The sequence below is a fragment of the Manacus vitellinus genome, unplaced genomic scaffold (assembly GCF_001715985.3).
Source record: "Manacus vitellinus isolate BGI_N305 unplaced genomic scaffold, ASM171598v3 scaffold_0_pilon, whole genome shotgun sequence".
Lineage (NCBI taxonomy): Eukaryota > Metazoa > Chordata > Aves > Passeriformes > Pipridae > Manacus > Manacus vitellinus.
In genome coordinates, this window is record NW_021938789.1 from 36011890 (window position 1) to 36037441 (window position 25552).

Below are 25552 nucleotides of genomic sequence, written 5' to 3' on the forward strand. Positions count from 1 at the left end.
AGCACAACACCGGCTTTGTAACGGGGCCTTGTTAATGTAACAAGCATGATAACAATATCTACACAATATTCAAATTATTCTCACTTTGTGGTTTCGGGTTTGGTTTCTTTTGTTGGTGGTGGTTTGGGATTTTTTTGTGGCTTTTTTGGTTTAGCTTTTTTTTTTTTTTTGCTGTTGTTAAGAAAAATGCTCATTTTTTAAGCAGAATAAGGAAAGATACTACTGGCATACAAACAAATCAGCAAAATGATAGCACCAATAGCAGTATTTTCATTAGCAGTCTTACTCTGTTTAACATGCATGTTCCCTATGATACATTTGAAACAGTTGCTGTAACTACTCTTTCAAAATAGCCTTCATCAAAAGTGACGGGTGGAAAAGTTAGTGGTGATGAGTCAGTAGATACACAGCTTATGACACCAATCTGTCAGAATGTGAAGTTTCCAATAGTGAAAATTCCAGTGACAGTGGGACTGATTCACAGTCAATTTTGCAAACCTTCCCATTACTAATAAGTGCCCCTCCTACCTGCCGAGGTTAAGCTCTCTCAAAAGCACATTAGTAAAATGAATGCAGAACTCAATTTAGTCACACAATGCTAACATACATGAGAAATTTCCACATATTGTACAAAATTTGATAATTAAAAGACAAGTTATTTCACTGTCTTGGAGCAACAAAAAAAAAAAAAGTTGAAGCTCTTTTATCAAGAAAAGTTGATGCTATTTAAAACAAATTCTCACACCAAATTAAATGTAACTTTGTACTCAGAAATAATATTAAAAATAGTACTAAAGGCTACAAGCATTTCCCGAAGATGATCACCTTTTACTGAGCTTTTTTTTCTTTTTTTGACAACTAAAGCTATTGGTGAATGAGAAGCAACTATTTCTAACCTGCTAGCTATCAAAAAATACAAACCATTCCAACAAAGCAGCTCAGCATTGAATGCAACAATCTACAAAGTAATGAAGTTTATTAATTTAAGACACCTTTATAAATATCTTTTGAAAAAAAAACAAACCTTTTTTCAAGCACCTTTCTGAAAATGCTATGATTACCCAAAAGTTAGCAAAGGAAGATAAACTTAGCCTTTTCTCATAGGTAATATGTTTTCACAGCAGTAAAAAACCCCCAAACCAACCCAAAACAAAAACCCTCATTCCACAAGGACTCCTTGTGTTTATACATGCAAAAAGTTTTGTATCAGTTTTGTTACAAAACCATCACAGTTTTTTTTTTTTTGCTTAGTAGCATCACATATGACATTAAGTATTCAAGGTCCTCTTGCTGACACGTGAAACTTCACAACCGGCCTGCTCTGAGTATTTCTGCACTCCCTCATATGTAAGAAAAATCAAGTATGTCTGCACAGGAACCCTTAGTTAAGAAGCAATAGCCTTGCATCTATCTAAGACTAAAGGGGAAACCTCAATTAGCTCCTTATTAGCTCAGCAGCCGAAAACCAGAACACGAGATGAACATCCAACAGAATTTGTACTACAGTCAATCATGAGACTTAGAGCTTTTCAGAGCATTTAATCATGGATGAAGTACACCTCAGAATTTCCTTTCCTGGATGCATGTTGTACTTTGTTTCTTGGGTAATAAGAGAAATTAGCTTCACTTTAATAAATCTAAAGAGATAGCATGCAAGAAAAATGCTGGTTGCAGCTTGAAGTACAAAACAGTGTTTCTCCAAAGTCTGAATACCAACTGTGATAGTAAATTTCTCACGTCATCTTTCCAACTGTGAAGAAAATTTCTGAAGCTTCAAAGGAATCTCACAATAGTGACAGCCTAATATTTTATTTGTCACATCACCAACGAGAGATCAAGAGATTAAGACAGACATTTTCAAGCCTGAGTTGAAGGGCTATTTCACATTTGATACCCAAGGACAATCTGCCCAATATTAAGTAGTGTCTATAAAGGCTAATATTGCAACAATAAAAAAATGGTTGCTCTAACTGCTAAGGCTCCTGAAGTCCAAACACACCTCCAGATTTGAGTGATAATTAATTAAACAGATACTGTGAAAAAACTGGGAAAAGATGTAAAATAAAGGAGCCCTGTATAAGTTCTCGGTTAGCCTTTGGTTCCTTAACTGACTGGGGCGGAGGGGAGGAGGATTAAAAAAAAAAAAAAAAAAGAGAACTATTATTCATTTCTCCTCGGTCAAACTGGGCAGACGGGGGAAATAGGGACTCTGCTGGTCCCTTTAGACTGGCATGAGAGGAAACTGATTAATCCCAACTCTGCTGGTCTTTCATTTTCCAGAGGCATCATGAAGATGGGCATAATGAGAGAGGTGATGGACTATGAGCAGCTAAAGAAGATGACCTAATTTACTGCTCGTTTCTTTCTCCAATGAATTTTTGGGTTTCTTGAGAAAATAGATTAGAAGAGGTCAAGGGGGATCCATACCTTTACACAATTAAGGAACTCTCATCCCGGTGTAACAACTGCTTTAGCACACACACATCACCCTCAGTATGGGAAAGAAAGTGAGGAGACTTGGAGAAGTGCTTACAAGATGACTGGCTCTGTTTTAGGCGGCCTTCATAGTTTTCTTTTCACTTTGGGGAAAAAGCTTCTAGATGATAATAATATAAAGATAAAAATCTAGAAAACAAGTAAAATAACTAACTACTGATTTCTTAGTATTTTAAACAGACTACTTCAACCTTTACTTTTTTATTTTTATTTTAACTACTTTCTTTAGGAAACATTGCATCACTTTGAAGAATAAATTCCCTTTGTGACTACTGTTACCACCTAAATCAACAATCCAAAATCTCCAACTACGCAAAACACCAGAGACCTAAAAAAAATTAAAAATTTAAAAAGCAAGAATAGAAAAAACTTCTTGCACAAACCAGAAATATGTTCATTGCCTGGTGCAGTACTTCAGTCTCATGAAGCTAACAGAGAAAGCAGCCATGCTTAGCTCAAAAAATCCACTTCTTCATTACTTTTTAACCATTGTAGTTTAGGGGCTAAAAAATAAACTAAAAAATGAAATTAAGAATGTTTATTAGGAAAAACATTCATTTTTTATTTTCTAATTTTTAAGCCTGTACTGATACAAAACACCAAGAACACTGTCTCTGTCTGTCTCATGAAATCACTTGTAAAAGTCTTGTTAGCTTGAAACATTCTCTCCTGTCACAAAGACACATTGGATCCAGCTTCTACACAGAGAGAAACCATGGCTGGGGTTTTGTTTTAAATTACTTTTCAGAAGGCTGAGTAAAAGTTTAAAATATCAATAAATTAAGATGGAATTCAATCCATGTAATTATAAAATGTATTTATTAAATACTTATATGTACTACAGTCAACTATAATTATTACATATACACAAATCATACATAAATCTAAGGTAATGACTTTTTCATACTCCGTTGACATGAGTGCAAATGGCCATGAAATACCTTAAAACTCCTTTAGTCCAAGATTTTTACAGCACTCTCCATCTATGTTCTTTCAATGTTTACCAAAAAATTACAACACAGCAGCCCATATCTGTCATAGAAGTCAGCCTGAGCAGTTTTCCTCGCTAAAGATGAAAAGGTGTAACAATCCAGACAATGCACACCAGGAACAGCATCCTACCCTATCACCAACTAATTGCTGCTTTCTCAGAATGGGGCATTGTTCGCCAAGACCACAGGCATACAGAACAAGGACTCTGAAAGGTACTCCTGGGCTATGAGCTGCAGGATAGATTAAGAGGACCTAAATTTACCAGGAGCAATAAGGTACTGGAAAGGACTTAGTTGAAACTGTGGGGGCAGGAGGAGGCAGCTCACAGGACATAGTTTACCCAAGCTGCATTTCAGAGGTTGATACAGTCAGAAAGACTGACTTTATCTTAAGGTAGAATCTCTTTATTTTGCATACAGTGACTCAGGGGCAGGCTCCATGGACACTCTGGTTTGAGAGAGAAAAAAGTCTGGGCTCCCTCAGGAAGACTTTCTAGAGAGTGGACCTTTCTTCTAGGAGCTACCTTATCAGACTCATGAGAAAACAAAGCTGACATCTTGAAAATTTCTAAGCAATACACATATCCTGGGAGGGTCTCAGAAAGGATGTTCCTAGTTTCCTGTACTGCCAGTGGTATCTAAGCAGACTCCAGAGGGCACACAGAGGTGGCAGGAAGCCACTGGTCTGAGGACAGGATAAGGCAAAGAAAGGCTGGCAAAGAGCTGAGCCAACACAGCAACGCCTTTCCAAAACAGGGTGGGGGGAATAACACAAGTTCATGAGCTTAAATCTCCTCCCTCTCCAACCAGGAACATAGGAACAGGTATAGGAACCATTTAGGAGCATATAGGAACAGGTATATGCTTTCATATAGTCAAGAGGGAGCAGCCATACCTGAGAAGCAGCAGTGAATGATTCACTTTGCCAAGTCAATACAAGACAGAATCAAAGTATTGCTCTTGGCAAGTACAAGCCAGCACACAATCTACAAACATTCAGTATCCCCTTCCTCTCAAGTCACCCTATAGAGTTTGTCACTTGATGAACTTATTTCCTAAAATAAAAGTAACAATATTTAAGGACCTTATTAGTTGGCACCTGAAATGTTTTTGAGACTTGGGTGGGGTAAACATAAAGGTTTATTTTATTTTGGTAAGTGTTTCTTATCCTAAAAGAAGTTCTTTCATGTGCAACGTTTGACAAACAAATTTAGATACCGCATTAATATTTAAAAGGAAGTATTCTCAGTTCAATGTTGAAAGCATCTGAAGATTCAGCGTCATGATTTATTAAAAAAAAATCTTAAGAGGCCATGAACGTGTTTTCACTGCAAGCAGTTGCTCTTAAGGCTACAGAATTAAAACTTACTAGGATGCAAAACATGACATATCATTACCTCGGATTTCAACAGTAAAGATCTAAATAACAGTAAATTTTAAAGAACCCCACATTTATTTATCAGTTGGAAGGCAAGACGGAAATCTTTCTAAATCATTGCTTCTACTTAGCCATAATGAACAGAAGTCCACTCCACTGAACAGAAAAATGCCATTAGATACAGAACATAAGAATCAGAGAAACAATGATCATGAGCTTTGCCTAAGATCTACTAAATTTGAAGCAAAAAAAAAACCACGTTGATGACTTGGTTATGGTTTACTCTTTTTGAATAAACACTTGGGAGAGAATTAAAAGGCAAACAACTAAGAGAGAATGACTGATCCAATCTCTTAGTTCAAAAAAAAAAAATTTCTGCTTATTTAATCCTTAACCTGACCTAGAGAACTCAAATTACAGCCATTTTATTTTGTTTTGGGATTGGGGTTTTTTTGGCAATACTTAAACATACCTTAACATTTCTACATTACATTCATTATGACTGAAATCGAGGCCAGAAATTAATGATTTACCACAATTTGAGAAATCAAGTCAAACAATACGTGGTACTATTAAGTTAAATTCAAGAATTTAAGAACCTTATCACTTTCCATACCTGAATTTACCATTTTCTTAATAAACGTTTCCTCAAGTATGTGTATTAAGACAAAAACATGGGGTTACATTCTACAATGTATGGTCATATTTCTTGATGATGATATGGACATAGGTTATTTTAAAACTTACTTTGACACTGTGCAATTACATGGTTCTCAACACATCTGTGCCAAGACACCTTTAAATGAGGTATTAATTGTAATTAATTGAAGAAACTGGATAATATTTTGAAGATCACCAAGAATGGATTATGTTTGTAAATTAAGTTTAAAAGAATGTTTAAGAAGTAAATTTTCTCTGTGTAAATATTTCAGTAAATCATTAACTCCCTCCAAACATCAACCATTCTGTTGATTCCATTATTGCCAATAAAACTTACAGGAGTCATTGACCAGTATTTCTCTGAAGTTTCTATAGTTGTTTGTTATATTGTTTGGTTGGGGTTCTTTAATTGCACAGAAATTCAATGATCCTTTTCACAGTTATGAAAGTTTCGCTGAAAGTCTTTGCAAAAAATTTACTTCCAACTTATCTAAAGTATGGCTGTAACTACATGCCACCTACGACTGTGTCTCTAGAGGTACTTGTTATTTTTATGTTAGTGAAAATCTTTGCAATGAAAGGGATGAAACTCTATAAAAGACTGGAAGAAAAAAGCTGATTTTACATCATCTTCACTCTCACAGTATAAACATAAATCCTGTCTCTAAGTAATCCTGTCTTCAGAAGAAATTCTGACAAACCTACTTGACTGACATATGCTATGCCTGAAGTGCAGTTAATTTGACACTCTTCACAAAAATAAACCATTGCACTATTGCAATTAACAGTCTAAATTGAACTGGGACCTTTTTATAGCTTATCTTCTTCCACAAAAAAACCCTATAAGCTTATTCACCTGAAGCAGACTACATCCTACAACTATGATCACAACTGAATTTGTATGTATTTGTATAGATGCATTTCCCATCATTTAAATGACTATACTTGCAATTATAGAAGCATCCCAAACAATCATTATTCCTCTTCTAGTAAACAGTACTTCATGTAGAAGTGGTCTCATTAATTTATTATTATTTTGATATAAATATATTTTAATTGGATTTGATGCCTTTTTTTCAGAATAACAAATTGGTATACTCTCCTTATCAAGACAGATCCTGCTATAAAATTTCAAGAACAGTAAACATCAAGTGAAAAATGCAGACTTCCTCATTTTATTTCACTTTAGATTTTGTTTTCCAATTTAAATTTAAACTCTGGATCAGTTTCACAGAAAATCTCTTCAAAATCAAGCTGTTCCAAAAAAATAGCACAGAGCTTCACAGTGTGAAGCCCTCTCAGAAGTGTAACTTTAAATAAAGTGTCACCAGTTCAACCTACCCATCTTTCTGAGGATGGCCAGGAGGGAATGCACTGCTAAGATGTTGCCATCAGGTTTCTACAAGGTGGAGAAACTGAAATATGCCCCTAAAGTCAGGCCAGCACAGGCTGCTCACTGTGTGTTTATTTTTCCCCATCACTGAATAGTTCTACACTATGAAGCCAACACATCTAAGAAATACAAAATACAGGATCAAGAAGAAAATCACTCACTTTACAAGGTCCTACATCTACAGTTTTGATCTGTAGACATCACAGCTGCTGTTAAACATTTAGCCAATCAGACAGACAGAAAGAGGAGATGAAGTGCTGGAGTCAGGAACAGAATTCCTTTGCCTTTTAGGTCCCTTTTTAGGTCCCTTTATGGACATCTGCTGGAGAAGCCATACTGGCTCTCCATGCTGAAGTTCAGGAAGATTTCCTCCCCTCAAATTAGTAACAAAATTCATGAAGCACAATCCTGATATGCAAAACACTAAATCTCTATGTGGCTGACTCAGATCCTAACAATCTAAAGTGACATGTCATGTTGCTGTGCTGCAGATTACTCGAGGAGTTTTCAAACATCAGACTAATACATGGTGGATAACCCCCTGAAATTATTACAATTCAAACAAAAGTTAGTTTTTTGAAGTCTACCAAGTACTTCTTCAGACAAAAACTGACGATAGGAAACAGCATGGGCATTTAGCTATTAACAGCAAAACTGTTGGTAATTGCACCTCTGATCAGCATCCATTTCAGTCTTACCTGGTAGATATCAGAAAGGCTGCTGCTTCCTGAATCACTAGTGATGCTACATCCTGAGTGACTAGATGAAACGTGGGTCACCTGTGGGTGGAGACTGTCAGTAAGGTGCAGCTTTGTGAAATCTGCAGGAAGCTACAGGTGGAGTAAAAAAAGCATCATTACAATTTGAAGGAGATACACAGCAAAATTAATTCAAATCATATATATCACTTTACTCTCTGCCAGTACCAAGTGTATTAAGAAAAACACTGGGGCTTGAGAATGTAGCATAAAAATTTTGAGGTTTGCAGCTTTTTAAACTCATGCAGAGGTCAGCAAATTGTTGCAAATATAAGAGATTTAAGAAAAATGTATCTGAGGACAAACACTAGTGAAGCAATATGCCAAAACTCTTCAGTATCTTGCTATAGGGTTTGAGTAGAATTAAAATGAATATGAATATTGTGCAACTTAAAATATCAATAGTTTCCTGTAGAATTAAAATTAACAGTTAAGTCACATACTATAAAAAACCAAAAAGCACTGCTCTGGATTTGGTATATTTTGTTTCTTATGTTGACAAAGTACATTAGAGACAAGTAAAATCCAAGTCACTGAGCTATCCATTATACTTTGAGCCAAATAATATGACAGCAAATAGGAAATGCGGGAAGACTGATACAATTATAAAGAGCTACAATCCTGAAGTGAGTTTGTTCACATGCAGTGCTGAAGAATGAATCAAGACTGTGTATTTGATCACTGAACAATCATCCATCAAGATTTGTGATGTGTATTTTCACTATTGCTTTATGCACACAGCTCCCATGAAGATCTTTAAGAACTGCAAACACTGCCAGATTGTAGAAATGACAAAGGAAAATATCTGCTGTCTGAAGAAATATTTAAATGCTATTTCAGGGGCAAATCACTCCTCTCCCCAAGAAGCCTGCATCCCAGAGCTAGTTAATAAAAATATGTTAATGTATCGGTTTTGCTGTGCAATAAATTCTTCAATAATTAAAAAAACAGCTTTGCTCATTAATTTGTTTCAACTCAGACAAGGCAGATACTTTCATCTTAAGGAGTTGTGTTTGTATGACAAATGTCATATGCAGTATGTCCATCCATGTCAATTATGAATGCTACCTTGGTGCTATTACCGTTCTTCCTGGATGGAAATGGAAATAAGAGTTCATTCAGTGTTAAGGCAGAATAAGACGATCAGGATAAAAGGTTATAAAAAAAGTCATCTCCAAGTCACAAGAGAGCGTGCTTGAGAAAATTATTAGCTCTGTACAGCCAAAGGTACTGAATGATTTGCCTTAAGTTTGTTCATGGAGCATGACAGCCAAAGATACTGCTATTTGCCTTAAGTTTGTTCATGGAGCATGACCTGAAAGAACCCTGGCTTTAAGATGAAAAGCACAGACAACTGAAAACCTTAGTCTTATTTAGACTGACTGGTATTTCCTACTCTAATATATCTGAAAAGGATTTCTTCCTTATCACGGCATGACTGTATCAATGATAATAAAAATGGCTACATTTTAAACATTCTTTCTTAGTATTTTACCTGAAAGAGGGGTTAAAACCAGAAACCAGACACTAATAATACTAAAATGCTTCAGTAAGCCCAGAGCTAGAGTTGATCTTCATCAACAAAGAGAGGGCAATTAACAAAAGCAATACCCTAATACATACAGCCGTGGATGCTGCCTCCAGAAAAATCTAGTTATGCTCACCACTTTTGATGATGTACCAGAAGGAGAAAACAGGGCACTAAGGAAGTGCATTATAGTATCTGTTGTCTTTGCTACTTCACTTCTCAATCTGTAAGTTTGCATTATCACAAAACTGAACCATATATATTGATACTCAGGCCACTATGCAACTTTTTTTTCTCATTATTTGAGCCATTCTACAAATAACTATACATTCCATAGGTAGAATGCATAGGAAATGAACTGTCATAGCTTCTGCCATGTGTCGATGTCTACTTCAAAAGTACAATCTCTCATAATTAAAGCAGTCTAGGTTTATTTCCAAGTAGAAATCCTACACATTATTTTAAGATACATGCACCAATTATCTCAAATTCACACATTTAATAACTTAAAAAGATATAATATTTTGAGAGTTTTACTTTTTATAGCAAACTAGTTCAGTCCCAAATAAATATTAACTCCATAGAGAGCTGTATATGAATAGTCTTACATCCAGCCAAACTCATTCAATTTTTCATTGTGCCCTGCAAATATCTCCATGTCATTAACAATGACATTTATTTTTTATCAATGCACTAAAAATTTTAAAAGAACCTCGCATCAAAGCAAATCCACTTAGTATGTTAAAAAATAAAATCAAGCTATGTTTAATATAATGACTGCACTTAGTGTTTTAAATGAACAGCAAGAATTTATGTTTTGTTACTGCACAGGCAAAAGGAAGAAGCAGGGATTGCACAATAACTGATGGAATATGTTGCAAATAAAAGCAAGCCTTCAGAATTTTTTTGGCTGTAGACAATCAGCCGAAAGCTTGGTGATTACTGGTTTCAGAGTAACTCCTCAAGTCAAAGCCATGCTGCACGAGCTGGACTTGCCAAGTGGTGACAGAAGATCAGAAGCAGGCATTTTACTTTAGGCAACCTAACTCGTCACTTTGATCCTAATCAAATAGGACTACTTACAAGCAGAAAGCACATGCTCACATCTTTGCAGAATACTACATCTCTGTGCTACGTGCCCGAAAGCGGCATCCACTTTGACTGCCCTACCCCCAAAGTTAAGGCAAAAGGCTGAATGAGGAAAAAAGTAAATACAAAAATTAAATAAGCTGATACATTTAAACTGTAAACTCAATGAGAAATGGCGTGAGAAATACATGCATTTCTATCTTATTGACATACTGCTATTTAAAATATTTAATACTTGCATTGAACACAATGGGGGGAAAAAGTAAAGCACTGATGACAATGAAAACCCACATGTGCTTAAGTCTTCTACTAAAGTGTGGGGGGTTGACCCTGGTTGGACACTGGGTTCCCACCAAAGTTGCTCTGTCACTCCCCTCCTCAGCTGGACAGGGGAGAGAAAATACAACAAAAGGCTCATGGGTCTAGATAAGGAAGGAAGAGATCACCCACCAGTTACTGTCACGGGCAAAACAAACTCAATCTGGGGACAAATTAATTGAATTTATTAGTAATCAAATCACAGCAGGATAATGAGAAATAAAACCAAATCTTAACACCTTCCCCTCACCCTACCCTTCTTCCTGGGCTCAACTTCACTCACAAATTCTCTACATCCTCCCCCCACAGTGGTGCAAAGGAACAGAGAATGGGGTTACAGTCCCTGGTAACATCAGGTTACCATCAAAAGTTGTCTCTGCTGCTCCTTCCTCCTTATGGGGAGGACTCCTCACTCTCTTCCCCTTCCAAAGGAGGCAGTCCTCCATGAACTTCTCCAAGGTGAGCCCTTCCCACAGGCTGCAGTTCTTTATGGACTGCTTCATCGTGGGTCCCTTCCATGGAGTGCAGTCCTTCAGGAATAAACTGCCCCAGCATGGGTCCCCTGTGGGGTCACAAGTCCTGCCAGGAGCCTGCTTCAATACATGTTTCCCACAGGGTCACAGCCTCCTTCAGCCATCCACCAGCTTTGGCATGGGGCTCCTTCATGGGGTGCAGGTGAATGTCTGCAGGACCTCTGTGGGCTGCAGGGGCACAGCTGCCTCACCCTGGTCTGCACCATGGGCTGTAGGGAAATCTCTGTTGAGGTACCTGGCACACCTCCTCTTTCTCCTTCTGCACTGGCCTTGGTGTCTGCAGGGGGTTTCTATCACACATTCTCACTCCTGCCTTCTCTGGTTGCAATTGCAGTTTTTCTTTTCCTACTCTTTGGAACTATGTTATCCCAGAGGAACTACCACTGTTGCTGATGAGCTCAGCCGTGGCCAGTGACAAGTCCAACTTGGAGCCGGTTGGCATTGACTCCTTCAGAAATAGGGGAAGCTTCTGGCAGCTTCTCACAGAAGTCACCCCTGTAGCCCCCTGAAATCCAAAACCCAACCACATTAACCCAATACCAGCTGCACTTGTCACTCCTGTCCTTGTATTCAGCTATCACTCTATTCTACCATTTAGTATTTAGTATAACAAGAAAGCTAAAGGTTTTCTTGCAATGTTTTGAAGCACATACTGGCTAGATCTAGCACAGGCTTTATCAACCAGACCATGAGCAATATGAGGAAGCATGACACACCCTTCGCCTCAGAAACATCACCTATTACAGACTGACAACACCACAAATGTCATCAAAACTGAATACTTTTTTATCTTGTCTTCCATTTTCATTAAATGATGGCTAGATTTAAGGAGTCATTCAAAGTAACAAGGATCAAAAGCAACTTGTCTATTTTACATAACAAGCGCTTATTTTTCTGTGACCACACTAAACTACAGCTTTGCTGAAGCCAACACATACAATATTTAACTTCATTACTGAACACTCGGAGTCACAGCATCAGAAGGAACTAGTAGATAGAGTAAAAACACAACAGGGTAGTTTAGAAAAATTAGGGCATGATTATTTTTCAGTAAATATAGTTTCAAAATACATTAAATGTACCCTACATTAAATAATTAATAGTCATTAAAAGGGTCAGAAAACTGTCCTGATGACCTACTCTCAGGACAACCTTCATAAGTGACAAACATTAAGGTGATATACGTAGATCTAATCAAGCGTAACAGGGGACAAAAGTTGTTAATACAAAACAAGAACCGATAAAATAGTTTCCACCAAAGCACTAATCTTAATTGAGAGTAGTCAAAACAGTATTTTATAAACATAAAAGCAAGCATAAGCGTGTACATACGCACATCCATACAGTTCACACACATGGACAGAAACCAGAGGAAAAACAGTACCTCTGGGAACTCCATGTTTTTACTTCTTGAAAACCCTAAAACAAATGAAAACTTGAACAATTATGTGAAACTATCTTAAGGACAAAGACATATATCACTTTTGAACTCTACAATACCATAAACCCTATCACATCTTCCTATCTTAAAAGTAGCATTTTATTACTTCCACCCTCAAAGTGAGTCATCACTTTATGCATGCAAAACTAACAATTACTTTGCTCTGAATATGTTCCTTCTATTTTAAGAAGGTCATGATTTTCTCCTACCCTACAGCATGCCTTTCTGTATAACAAAAGGCAACCTCTATCGCACCTTCTACTCAGAAATCACTGGGCTTATCCTAATGATACAGTATTTTAAAAAAATTAAATACATTTTCAGAATATTTACTGGACAAGAAATCAAAATCCTTGGATATAGCATAAAAAGTAATGAGAACAGACAAAAATTAAGTGAAACTATACCAAACCCCTTTCTTTATTTAAATAGTATTCCTACTTCTTGGGGGTTTGTGTTTTGTTTTGGGGTTTGTGGTTTTGAGTTTTGCTTGGTTTTTTTTTTTTCATTTGGTGTTTTGTTTTTTAAATGCAGTGAAAACAAGTATAAATGCAACAATGTGAGAGACAGACACAAGAATGTAATTTTCAATTACCAGAAGAATTCTGGTTAGAGAGCTTCAATATACTACTCCTTTTACAGTAAACATATCAGTAACCATTTTATAAACAAGGTCCTCTACTGAAGGCTGCTCAGCACTTCATGAAAAATTTATAAAGCCTGCAAAGTGACTGAAGTAGATCTGCAAAAAGACGAGATTAAAGAGAGCAAAGGTGTAACATTCTGTTATGCAATTCCCAATGAATGCTCTTATAGGTAATTAAGTGCCACTGAGACAGGCTAAGCAAGTACAGTAGACATAATACAACACAAAATATCACCTTTATAGCCTCTATTTCCACCTTCTGAAATTAAAGAAACACAAGCAAACACTGATTCTTTAACCTCTAAGCACATGAGCACTTATTTTGTAGTAACTCTTTACTAATAAAACAAAAGCCACTATAATAAAAAAGTATTTTCATTCTACAGATGACACACTTAGTCCCCTAAATATAACTAAGTAAACTACAACGAAGTTATTTTGGGATTCTGTATCTTTTTGTGAAGGAAGAAGAACAGCAGACAAATAAAATCAATACTGTGTCTTAGTCTTTCTCATTTTTTTCCCCCCACCAAGACAGAAATTCTAAAATTTTTATTGCACTACAAAAGTGTAGATCACCAAGGCAGTATTCTTCAGTATCCTATCAAATTATTAACATTTCACTGTTTTATATAGATGTACATTTATATATTAAATGTTTGTAAGTCTGTTGTCTGTATTTTAAAGCTATACACGCTTATATATATACATATATATTTTTTATGGTATTTAATGATTGAAAGAAGAAATATTTCTAATTATGGTGGCTATTCACCAACATACCATTTAAACGTAATTCTTTCACTAACCAAGGGAGACATCAAGGAAAACATTTTTAAGGTTGAGTGATTTTAAACACAGCAGTCAATGTAAGTAATTACTGAATAATAAAGTGATTTTTATCAATTCTGTCTGCAGACATGATGCAGGCTGACGTGTCCAGTGGAGAATTAAATTTAAAATAAAAGTGTAAACTATATACAGTTCAAATTAGGATGCAATTCACACAGAAGAAGGATTTCCTTGTACCTAAGGGTGTAAAAGATTAAGAAGTTTCTATATATATTCTACAAAAATTTCCGTAAGACTTAAATAAAAACCTACTGACTTGAATTATGTCTTCTGCATAACTGTTCACTTTAGACAATAATACCTTGTATTTTAAATCTCTAAATTTTCCTCAGACATCTTTCTGTGAAGCTGTGGCTCAAACTTCATGAAGATCTACTCTTAAATATTTTCTTCATCTTGAGTACAACACAAGGCACAACCCGCGTTCTGAAAATATTGCATTTTGATACTATTGCTGTTTAGCAGTTGTTTAAATACAAAGCCCAAGCAGAACACCTCTAAAAGTAATAAAAGAAGGTATTATAAGGATCTTTTCTGGCAATTTCTTAACACTTTCCTCCACTGATACTTTGCTACAGCTAGCCACCCTCCCCCCACCCCAAAAAAAGAAAATTATTCAGAGGTTCAAGCTAATGCAACGTGAGCTGCTGGTCCCAGGGAGAGAGCAAGACAGAGTGAAGGCACAGGAACTTCATTTTGTTTCCCCTTACAAAACACACACCGACTGCCACTTACTCATAGCTCTCAGCAGCTAATCCTATGAGCATTTAATGCATTGAATCCTTTGCTTGAAGGATTATTGACTTCTGCAGAGGGACAGAGGTGGTGAAATTTAAATGGGTACCTGGGGAATGAAAAAGTTCCCAGGGACAACACTTTTTAAAGGAAAAGAAATGCATCAGTGAAACGCACCCATTCTTACCTAATTTAACTACCTTCTCTGTTGTATGACCAAATATGTTAGTATTTGTTCTTTCTTTTGACAGTGTTTGAATTGGAGATTTAATGTAGCATTTTATATTCAAGTGTCTTACTTCAGGGAATCTGACAAACATTATTCCTTCAGCAAACACAAATGTCAATTTATTGACAACATGTGGGGAAAATAAAAAAAGAAAAATTGTATCATCCAGGTATTTACAGTGCCAGGAATACAAAGGAAAAAACTGCAGGATGGAACTAAATCATACTGAACGATTTTCCAAAGTTTTTCTCAGGTTTCTGAAATTCTGAACTCAAACTATTATAACACATTTACAATGAATGGAACAAATCTGCATGATCAAAATATTTTTATTTAGAACTTTACTCAGAAGTCTATGTCAGTCAAAAAAATGCTTTGTAAAAATATAACTTCTTAACTGGGCAACAAAGGATAGATAATTCAGTAATTTTAAATTGTGGTGGTTTTAAAGTCACAGCAGCTCTGCTACAGGGATCAAGCTAGAAAGATCTCTACAACTTTTGACTGCAGATATACATTTAAATACCAACAACTCTTTGACAACCTCAATCACATGGAGAAACATGGTGACACTTTGCAGAAGGGATTATGTAGGATTCTCAGATTTGCTTCCTCTTTTTTCATTAAGTATCTGGTATTTTGTATTATTTTATTTCATAAATAAATAGATTTATTCCAGATTTAGATCAGATCCCATTCTTTGAACTACTGTGAATAGCAGAATCTCTATTCTGGTGTATTATGTCTGCACATGTCCAAAGACATACCCTACCACTCTTGGTAGCATCCCACTGTCTCACCAAGCACTTGCATTGAAGAGCCCCAACAGAGCCTGCACAGCCCACACCCTCACACAAACTAATAGCTTCCCAAAAACACTGAATAAGGCTGGGAAGGGAATTCATCCTGTGGAAATCTACATAATTAAAACTGACAAGTAGGGACAGGCACTCAGTGATGACTGCTGTTTGGAACGAAGGAAAGACTGTTCTGAGGCATTTCAATATCTCTAGGGTAGGAGGGTAGAAAACACAGTTTGATCACTGAACTTCAGTAAAGTTCCATATTATTTAATAGCAATAGACATGGACGAAAAAAATAATAGAGTCTGGCTTTGCAGAGATCTCTCTCCTGGGAATAACTGATTTTCATACTAACAAAATGCATGCTCCAGTTGATGTTTTTCCCACAGTTAAATATTTCTAAATACTTCCTCTTGTGGTTGTTTGGGTGCTTAATATGCTGAGAACTGCTGCTGGGTTGAAACGAAATGGCCCGTTTTCAGGGCTTCTGGAGGCTTGTAAGGTTACATTTTGAACTCTTTGGCCTGTTACAAGTAACTGTGGGAGAGGAAGGAACAGAGAACTTTGTAACAAACTTTGTTTCCACAGGAAACCAGACAAAAGATTTACGCCTAAGGATGTAAAAGCAAAAAAAGTTCAAGAACATTTTATGTAGGCACATATGTTTACAGGAAATGTTAATTCAAACATTTTCAAGCAAGATGTTCTAAATCCTACAGAATATTTTAAATAAATAACAGAATTCTCATGTATACCTCACACATAGACTCATTTGGTGTTTCTCACGTAGCAGTCTCACAAGTGGACACAAGGGATGATAAAAAGCAATTACACCAGCAGGGGTAAAACTGATGGCACCTGCAGACAGATTTTATTTCCAGCTTTAAGGTAGCACTCAGAATTGGAAACCACTACAAAGAAGTAGAGAGTTTAACCCAAAGGTGAAAACATATATTCTGGGCACATCTTAGATGGTTTAAAGCAAAGATCTATGATATGTCTACAATTCCAACCGTTGAAGCTCTCCCATCAGTAGAGCATTCTTACACCATGTGTTGCTGTTGGGTGTTTTTTTTATACCTGATCACAGAATACTTCATGATTACAGCATTCTAGCCAATCTACCAAAACTTGATTAAGTTTTTCAAACATTCACGAGGTGATAGCTCAATTTTGAACTGTAGCCAGTCAATGTGAATTACTGCAGTTCACTACTGAACTACAGCACTGAATTTTACTGCACTGAACTAACTTACAAAAGAAACCAAAAGTGAAAGAAAAGTGAAAGTAAAAGAAACCAAAGTGAACTGATTCTAGAATAAATTAATTTAAGGGCTACTCAAGTAAGTGTTATTTTTTTAAAGATGGGATATGAAAAATTATGGATACAGAAAATATCTTAGAACTCCCCTCTTTCCAAGTGGAGGGAAAAAACCAAAGGTGCTGATAAAACCTGCTGGTGTCACAGTGCAATAAGACACTGTTGATAGAAGAGATAAGCAGGACACTTCTGTGAGCATATGATGACTCCTACTTGGAGTAAAAGAAACACAATGCAGTAGATGATGATATGAAAGCATGCACTTTAAGACAAAAACAAAGAGCCTGGGAACTTCCCTGTCAGAAATGACTGTGAAAAGGTTTCCATGTATCAGCTGATTAGAAGGTGACTGAATTGTTCAGGTGATGCAGCAGAAGGAGAACCCAATGAGATCACAGCATGAATCCTTCAGAAATACAGTTCTGGGCTCTTCTCCATGACCCCAGCAGGGACCTTATTTGGAAAAGTTGCACACAGTCCCAGCTGTATGTTTTAAATAAAGATGGGCTTCTCTCACAGAGAGTGAGAGAAGAACTATCAGGACTATAAGAAGAAAAAACAACATTTGAGAAAGTGCAGGAAGAGCAGGGTTTTTTCAGCCCCCACTGAGAGCGGGTATGAGCACTATCCAGAAATAGAAAGGAGGGAAAAGAAATATCTCCAGTAAAAGGCAATACAGGTGTGAAGCCTAATAAGCAGGAAGCTGAAAAAAGGCTGCTTTCTAATGAACCACAGAGATTCTAGAAACCAGACTCCACAGGATCTGTGGCAGAGGCGGCTTTCAAACTGAAGCCGAGCCAAGTTATGAGTGTGCTGCACAACAGTGTGTAACAGCAGTGACCCAGAAACTCCCTTCCAGATCCATGTCACTCCTTCAAGCAAAAGAATCTGAAGTGTGCCTGTTCTTTTATATACTTAACATTCAGAAGCAGACTAACTAAAGGAGGAAAAAAGACAAAAATCAACATGATAACATTTTCTTCTCGGTTGCTTCTTTGTAGACACCTAAGTATTCTGTACACTTCCAAGGTAAATTTTTTAAAGATATAGATATATAGGGAGCTACTGTGTACAGATGCAAAAATTGGAGATTTCCATTTGTAGACTGATTCTTGCCTCTATAAAATACCAGATTAACTGAAGGAAAATGTTATGAAAATTTAAAGAGAGACAGGACTATTCACAAGCAATTAAATGAAAATTTTGTTTGAAGTCTGATGGCTGCAGTCGTGTCAATGCCACCCTTGGAGTTTTAACTAAAGCATTATCTTTGCTTTATAGCATCAAGGAGTAGTTCAGGAGAAAAGTGGGTGCAAGTTTCCTCTATTTTCCCTGTCTAACAATGAAAGATGCACATTTTACTTCACCTCAAACAAACCAAAAAAAGAAACCGCAAAACAAAACAACCAAACAAAAAACAACAACCAAAAAAGAACTGCAACATTACAAGATGAATATCTCAACACACAAGTGGACATCAAAGCACTTGCTAAATCTTGTTTTCAAGAATAATCTGATTGTAGCATTCTTTAATATAAAGCAAAAATGTATCACCATAATCAATGTTTTGAGATCGCTAATTGCACAATAATGAGTATTTTAAAACAACGACACAAAATTAATAAAAAAGTTGGGCAAATAAGAAGCAATTGATTTTGCTTAAAAATGGGGATGATGTAAATTTCAAAGTAAGGTGAATTTAAAAAAATATTACTTAAAAAGATCTTTATAGATAATACTTCACAGAGAGAGTAAAAAGGTTTCATATTTGCACTACAGAGTAATACAGGTAAGTCTTGCTAATTTTCTGGATAATGTAAAAATAGCACAGCAACAAGAACTCAAAATATTTTTAAATGACAAGCATTTCCCTTTATACATGATAATGTCGCAAAATCTTCAAATAGTATGATTTTACCATATCTATGATATTTTAGCACTATACTAACATGACTACTAGTCAAACAGCTTTAGTACTTTATGAGTTTTGAAAGTGCAACTGTACTCATGCGATGGCAATACAGCAGCAGTGAATGTTGCTGTAACAGCCCCGGCTTTGCTTGCTACATTATTTTACACTTTTCCTCACATGGCAGTCAAAGAAAACTAATGAAATTTTTTCACACTGACACAAGCTTTTAAAACTGTATGTGCCATCATGCATTTCTAATACCTTCAGAGTTTCTATTCTGTCACACAGAACAAGATCCCAACTTCTTTGAACTAGTATAAATATTTACTAGTTGGGGCAAAAGACCTACTAGTTGTGCTCACTGTGATCATAGGAAGGGAAAAAGTAAAGGACCATTTTCTTCTTTTTTGTCAAGGACCTTTTAGGAAAAGCTAAGCTGTTCTCTGAATTCTGGAGCACAGTGCAGCAACCACTGTGCAAAGCCATTTAAAATTATTTACAAATATCAACATAGAAGAATCTTTTATATTAATAGTATCTCCACTGAATTTTGAAACAACCTGTAGACCTTTTCTTTGTAGTCCCAGTGGCACTTACTCAAAACTATAACATCTAATGTCAAGTTCCACTAGCCTCTCACCCTTTTTTTTTTTTAAATCACCTAATTTTTACAAATGTCCACAACAACATACAAGACAAGCAAAACAAGAAGGTTCCATATGGATCCTGCTAAAATCAGGGTTGCTTTAGAGTAAGGAGGCATTTTCAATTGAAGCCCCATGTTATTCTGCTCAAGATGCTGACATTCAGATGTCACTTCCAGAAATTTATCTATTTGTGTCTGTGCAAACAGAGTTTAAAGCATCCCTTATATTCCTGCCTTGAGTCAACAGCATACTAAAAACACAATCCATGCAGCAACTTATATATTCTACTGACACCATGAAATATTTCAGTGGTGTTTATTTAGGAAAAGATTTTACATTACAGATTGACAAGCTGCAGAAAAGTAAGCAATACAGAAATCAGCTTGAAATACTAGGGCCAATAACTGAAGCTGATTCTATAGATACAATTAGTGACATTCATCTTTTTTCTCCCACCTACCAGAAGATAAGCTTTAGAGACTCAGGATGTGTGCATTTACATCACCTACTGCATTAGGTCACCTTGCAATAACCAGATAATCTGAGAGTCAAGTCAACCACAGATTCATGGCAGCACTGCAATGGACTTTGCTATAACACATGGTGCAAGAGATTTAGAAAGTTACTTTCTTTCATAAAAGTGGTAGACATTTTAGTCATTACTGCATTAAACATGTTATCTCTGGATGCTTAACTGAATAAAATCCCAATTGGAACATTGAGCCTCCACTTAAAAAAAAAAAAATCATATTACTCTAATTCAGGCATTTCTAAATTTAGTTCTCCCTGGGTACCATCATCACAGAAATAATAGTAATGTACAATACTACTGGAAGTTGCAGGTGTAGGAGTGACATTTAAGTGTCTAAACAACCTCTTCCTTTAACAGGAAAGAAGTAAATAACTAGATTTTCTGTATCCTGCTGCTGAGATGCATGTCACTGTTTGTGAAATTACACTTTAGTACCCATTTATAGGAAAAGTAGCTGTATTCAGGGACCTTGGAAAATCTCTGCTAAATGGAAATTTCCAAAATCCTTTGCCCTGAAATGCAAGAAGTCTCTAATCTTCTCATAAAACTGGAAAAAATCCCACCACCAACAACAATTTTATCAACTGTAAGAACCTACTAATTTAAAAACAAGCAAGACTGAACAGGACAGAAACTCCTGGAGTCAGACAACAGAAAATGTCTGCAGAAGTCAAACATCAGCAGGCAAAGAGAGGTACACTAGCATACAGACTTTCACAGTTATTAAAAGAAACTGTTTTCATTTTAGTTTGGTTTTTAGTCTGCACATACAGCTGTGAACAGCTTCACTTTTAAAGGAATTAGTATGAGTCTTCTCTGTTGCCTTAAAAAGGAAAAAATCCAGGGAACCACCATTTCCAGACAGAGTTAATTATTTAAGTACCACATTTTACAAAGGCTTCAAAATCCATAAATCCATGCATTTTCATTTTCCTCTTGGTTTGTTAAAAGCAAGGACAATATAAAAAAGATCCTTCTACATTATTTATGTGTATTTCAAACAAAACCCCTCTACAGTCAGCTTCTTATTCAAAGGTCAAAAAACCTAGCTGAAAATCCACTGGTGATGTGGGTCAAGACTGAAATGCAAAGACGCCAGGGAGGCACATCCAAATCTAACATCTGGTTCTTTCCTGAGCAATCTAGAAGAGTAAAGAGCTACTGCCTGCCAACTATTTGGAAAATATGGGCTGCTTTTTTTTTCCTAGCTTGTTATCAGGAATACATTAAGATTTAGAGGTCAAGCTGTACCTTGATCAGTGAAGCAGCAAAGATAAAGAGTGTACAGTGCATGTTTTGAAGAACCTTTAGCTCCTTACATGTAAGAAAAACAAACCAAAAAAACCCCAACAAATCCAGAACCCAAAAAATCCAATTGGGTTAAGATGAGAACAGGGCTGATGGTTCAGCAAACCTAGGATAAAGCTAACTAAGAAATAATTCCCAAAATCAGTTTAGATTTCCCAAAATATTTTTTTTCCCAACCACGACCAAATACATTCAGGTACAATGTCCTTCATCACCTCATTTTCAAGCCATTGATCCCACTACCAATATTAAATTTATAGTCCAGTTCTGCAGCCATATTGTCTTTTTCAGGCATTCCTATTCTCTTTCAAATCATCCCACGTTAGACCTTCCTGACACTCATGCGACTCCTACAGCATTCAGCAGGCTGGCAGGCACACAGCAGCAGAAGGGCATTGAGGAAACAATGCTATGGATGGAGTCCTAAGAGCACAACCCAGCTCCCATTCTCTTGCCTCTGCAGGAATAACGGCAGCACAGAACAGTAAAAGCCTATTTTTAACTATAAAACAAGCCAACATGACTACACACACAAAGGGAGACCTACAAAATAGCAAAACATCATTTTTATAAAATCATTCTTCAGAAGAGGAAGAAAAGAAGAAAGCTTGAATCCATTTTTCTTACTTGCAAGGTCATAGTTTGGAGTCAAGCCATAAACTAATAAATCCTACCTGGTCTGTTTGTCCAAATGACCCAGCAGACAGCATCTATTGCTGTAAGCAAGCAAGCTGACAGGCTACAGTCAGATAAAACAAGGCAATATTTATAGACTGAGTTAAAGAAATCACAGGTTGAGGAATTTGACCACCGTGTTATTGTCTGGGTTTACAACACCATTGCTGGCTGTCCCTATACCTCTGAAGATCAGGTAACTGCAGTTACCAAGAGGATGCATTACAGTTACTAAAAGTTGGCATTTAGTCACCAAACCTGGGACAGTTGAAATAAGTAACCTACACGTAGAAAGTTACATGGGCTACATGAAGCTACATTTTATGATTGCCACAGCATTTGTTAGCTTATTAACAGATACTAAACATAGCTATAATGTAATACTTTGCACTTCTTTGTATTCTAACTCACAAGCCTCCTTTTCCTCTGCTTTGAAAAGTAACTGGCTCTTGATCCAACTGAGAAACTGGGACTGAAAGAGAAGGCTGGTGTTAAACCAGTTTGCATATTCCCAGACCAAAGGAGAATTGTCACCTCTGTTTAAGAGCTGCAAATGCCATGGAGATATGGATACATTTGAGTGTAGGGAGTCACAACCATCTTCACATTCAAAGTAAAAATCTTCACGTTTTGTCAAATGGTTCAGAGCTTTCTGCTGTCAATTACAGTAGTCACTAAACTGGAACTCAGAAGAAATATAAGGAAAATTAGAAAGCCCATATGAATTTAAGGAAGGGTAGTCACACTGCATACACTATAAAGGACTGGAACTATTGAAATTTGTAGCAGATCAAATTATTTGATGCCTTTTTAAGGTGTTCCAGACAGGTGTCGGTAGGAACAGCACATTACAGGAAACATCAACTTGACTGCCTGTAACACAGGCTAGAAAACTACCCACCCCAAAGCTGGGAGGTTTAGCAGGTTACTCCCCATTCAGGAAAATCCTTTTTCACTTTTCACGAAAAGGGAACTAAATATGCCAGGATTTTCTGTTCCAACATTTGCAATGGAGACCAGTGATCAAAAAAAGACTGATGCCCTTATTTTTAGCTTTTGAGCAGCTTAAGGTTTAGGTCAAGTAGAGAATGCCAGGTTAGCTAAACACTGTAACACTGGTTCATGGTAGCAAGCTTCACATTTGCAGTGAGAGCAACCCAAAAAGACAGATTCAGCCTTTTGCCCAAAAGGACCACACTCTTGCTACCAGAATTACCAGAATCTTGCTAGTCTAATAACCAAGTCCAGCATCACAAGAGTAAATTAGAACCAACATATACACAAAATTTCCTGTCTTCCAGTTATTTCACCAAATGTTGTGATCCTCAATCCTTCCCAAGCAAAAAATAATATAAAATGAGGCAATAGCTCTACCTGTACATCTCAGATGTATTAGGGACTAAGTAGCAGCACTATTTGTGTCAGGTGCTATTATAATGTAAAGCTATTTACCTTCGATATCACTCACGTAAAAGCATTGCAATCTGTTGTCCTTGATCCGCCCTTCTCATATCCCCATACAAACAAGGGGTTTGGAAGGAATGATAAACACTCCTATAAATTCCAGCTTCTGGGCACAGGATCAGCTTTCACAAGTAACCCACTGAGCAGAGACCCCTTCAGCACAGTTTATGCATCCCATGGCTTTCAGTTGAATCATCACCACCTCAAAATGAACAGCAAAGACTACTGGCAAGCTGACAAAACTGGAATAACCACCAACCATTCAATTCTGGGATACCATACAAGTGCCAGTAACATTTCAGTAACAGATTGATAGGTTAAGGATGCAGAGGTTAGAATCCTAAAAACACTGCAGACCTGCAGGGGTTATCCCACACCTCTGTTGCACTACAGCTACCAGATTCTTAAATACAATATTGAAAATGAAATGTGACATGTACAAGGTTCTTTGGTCAAGGGTAAATCTCAAGACATTAATATTTCATGTTTCTCAAATACTTAATATTAACTCTATTTCTCATCCATTGGCAATAAAGAATATTGGGAAAAAATGGTTTAGTATTACACTCACCTGCACAAACTCCGGAAATACCCTATCAAAGGGTTTGGGTTTTTTCTTTCTAGTAGTATTACTTCTATTAATTTTAAAGTTTAGAAATTGCTAACAAGAATTCATCAGTAATAGTAAGTGAAAAGAATTACTAGTCTGGTAATAGATCTGCTGTTGCAACTAAGATATCAAAAATAAAAATCAGATTTTAATAAAATAATCCTGAGAACCTGAAAATCTTATCTCTTTTTTAGTCAAACAAAAATCACACTACTGTGTATTCCTGAAGGGGGTTAGTAAAATTAGTTCAGTGTTTCAAACATCAAGGATGCTGTTAAGGGCTAATTTGTAACAATTTAAAGCCTAGAATCCAACAAGAAATAAAAAATATGTAAGATAGTTGAAGAAAAACAAACTTTAAATAACCTTAAAAAAAATTATATTTAAGAGTTTTCAGCATCAGCATCATTATTCCAGGTTGCTGATGGTCTGAATATAGCCTAAATGTTTATAAAATTCTAGTTTAAAATTTAGAAATCATGTTCCTAATGCTCATATTCTTAAATCATTTTGGTTATCTCTTGATATTTCATTGATTTTACAGACCACCTGTGAAGTTATCAAGTATTTTGCAGATGAGCTTCAGGTCATCTCAGCAGCAGATACAGAACTTGAGACACTTCCCCTCACTTTTGCATACTGGTAGTACCAGCAGCAGCGACAATCATGACTGTAAAAACAATCAGCACAGCTGACAGCGTTTTCTAATCCTCTTATAAATTACGTATTTCTTTACATATCACTATCTGAGATCCCTTGCCTTAGATAATTAAAAATGAAGTTTCCAAAAACCTAATTTACTTCATCTCACTGGAATATTTTTACAGTTTCATTTGGTAAATTGTTAAGTTTACATCACTTGGAAATTGTTTAAGTACCAGCATAAGTATATAAAACCCTTGAGCCAGTATTCAGCAAGGGAGTGCAATTATTTTGCAGGTGAAATAATCAACCTGAGATACTGAGGCATAGGATTCCCTTAGTGCTTGCTTCTAGTTACAATGAACTTCATGCTACTCAACATGCATATGAATTCCATGGTATTTTTAATTTATGCTACTGAACAACAACACATTATCTTCTGCTTTTTAAAGTTTCTCTTATTCCTATGTTTTTTATTAACTCATAGAATTGGGAGCAAACCAACTGTAACTTAAGGGATTTAGGATTTTTTGCTTCTTTTGATGTTTGGGATTTTTGGTTGCTTGGATGATTTTCTCTTTTTTTTCAAT

The 25552-nt window shown here is 36.3% G+C and overlaps 1 protein-coding gene across 2 annotated transcripts in view; it reads right to left on the reverse strand.

The window, feature by feature from the left end:
* RAPGEF2 (Rap guanine nucleotide exchange factor 2) overlaps nucleotides 1-25552 on the reverse strand; it is a 68981-nt gene that overhangs the window by 36985 nt on the left and 6444 nt on the right. For both annotated transcript variants that reach the window (XM_018082567.1, XM_008933133.2), the window contains exon 2: nucleotides 7618-7749. In XM_018082567.1, coding sequence (XP_017938056.1) covers nucleotides 7618-7749 — 132 coding nt within the window. The remainder of the gene's footprint in view (nucleotides 1-7617; nucleotides 7750-25552) is intronic.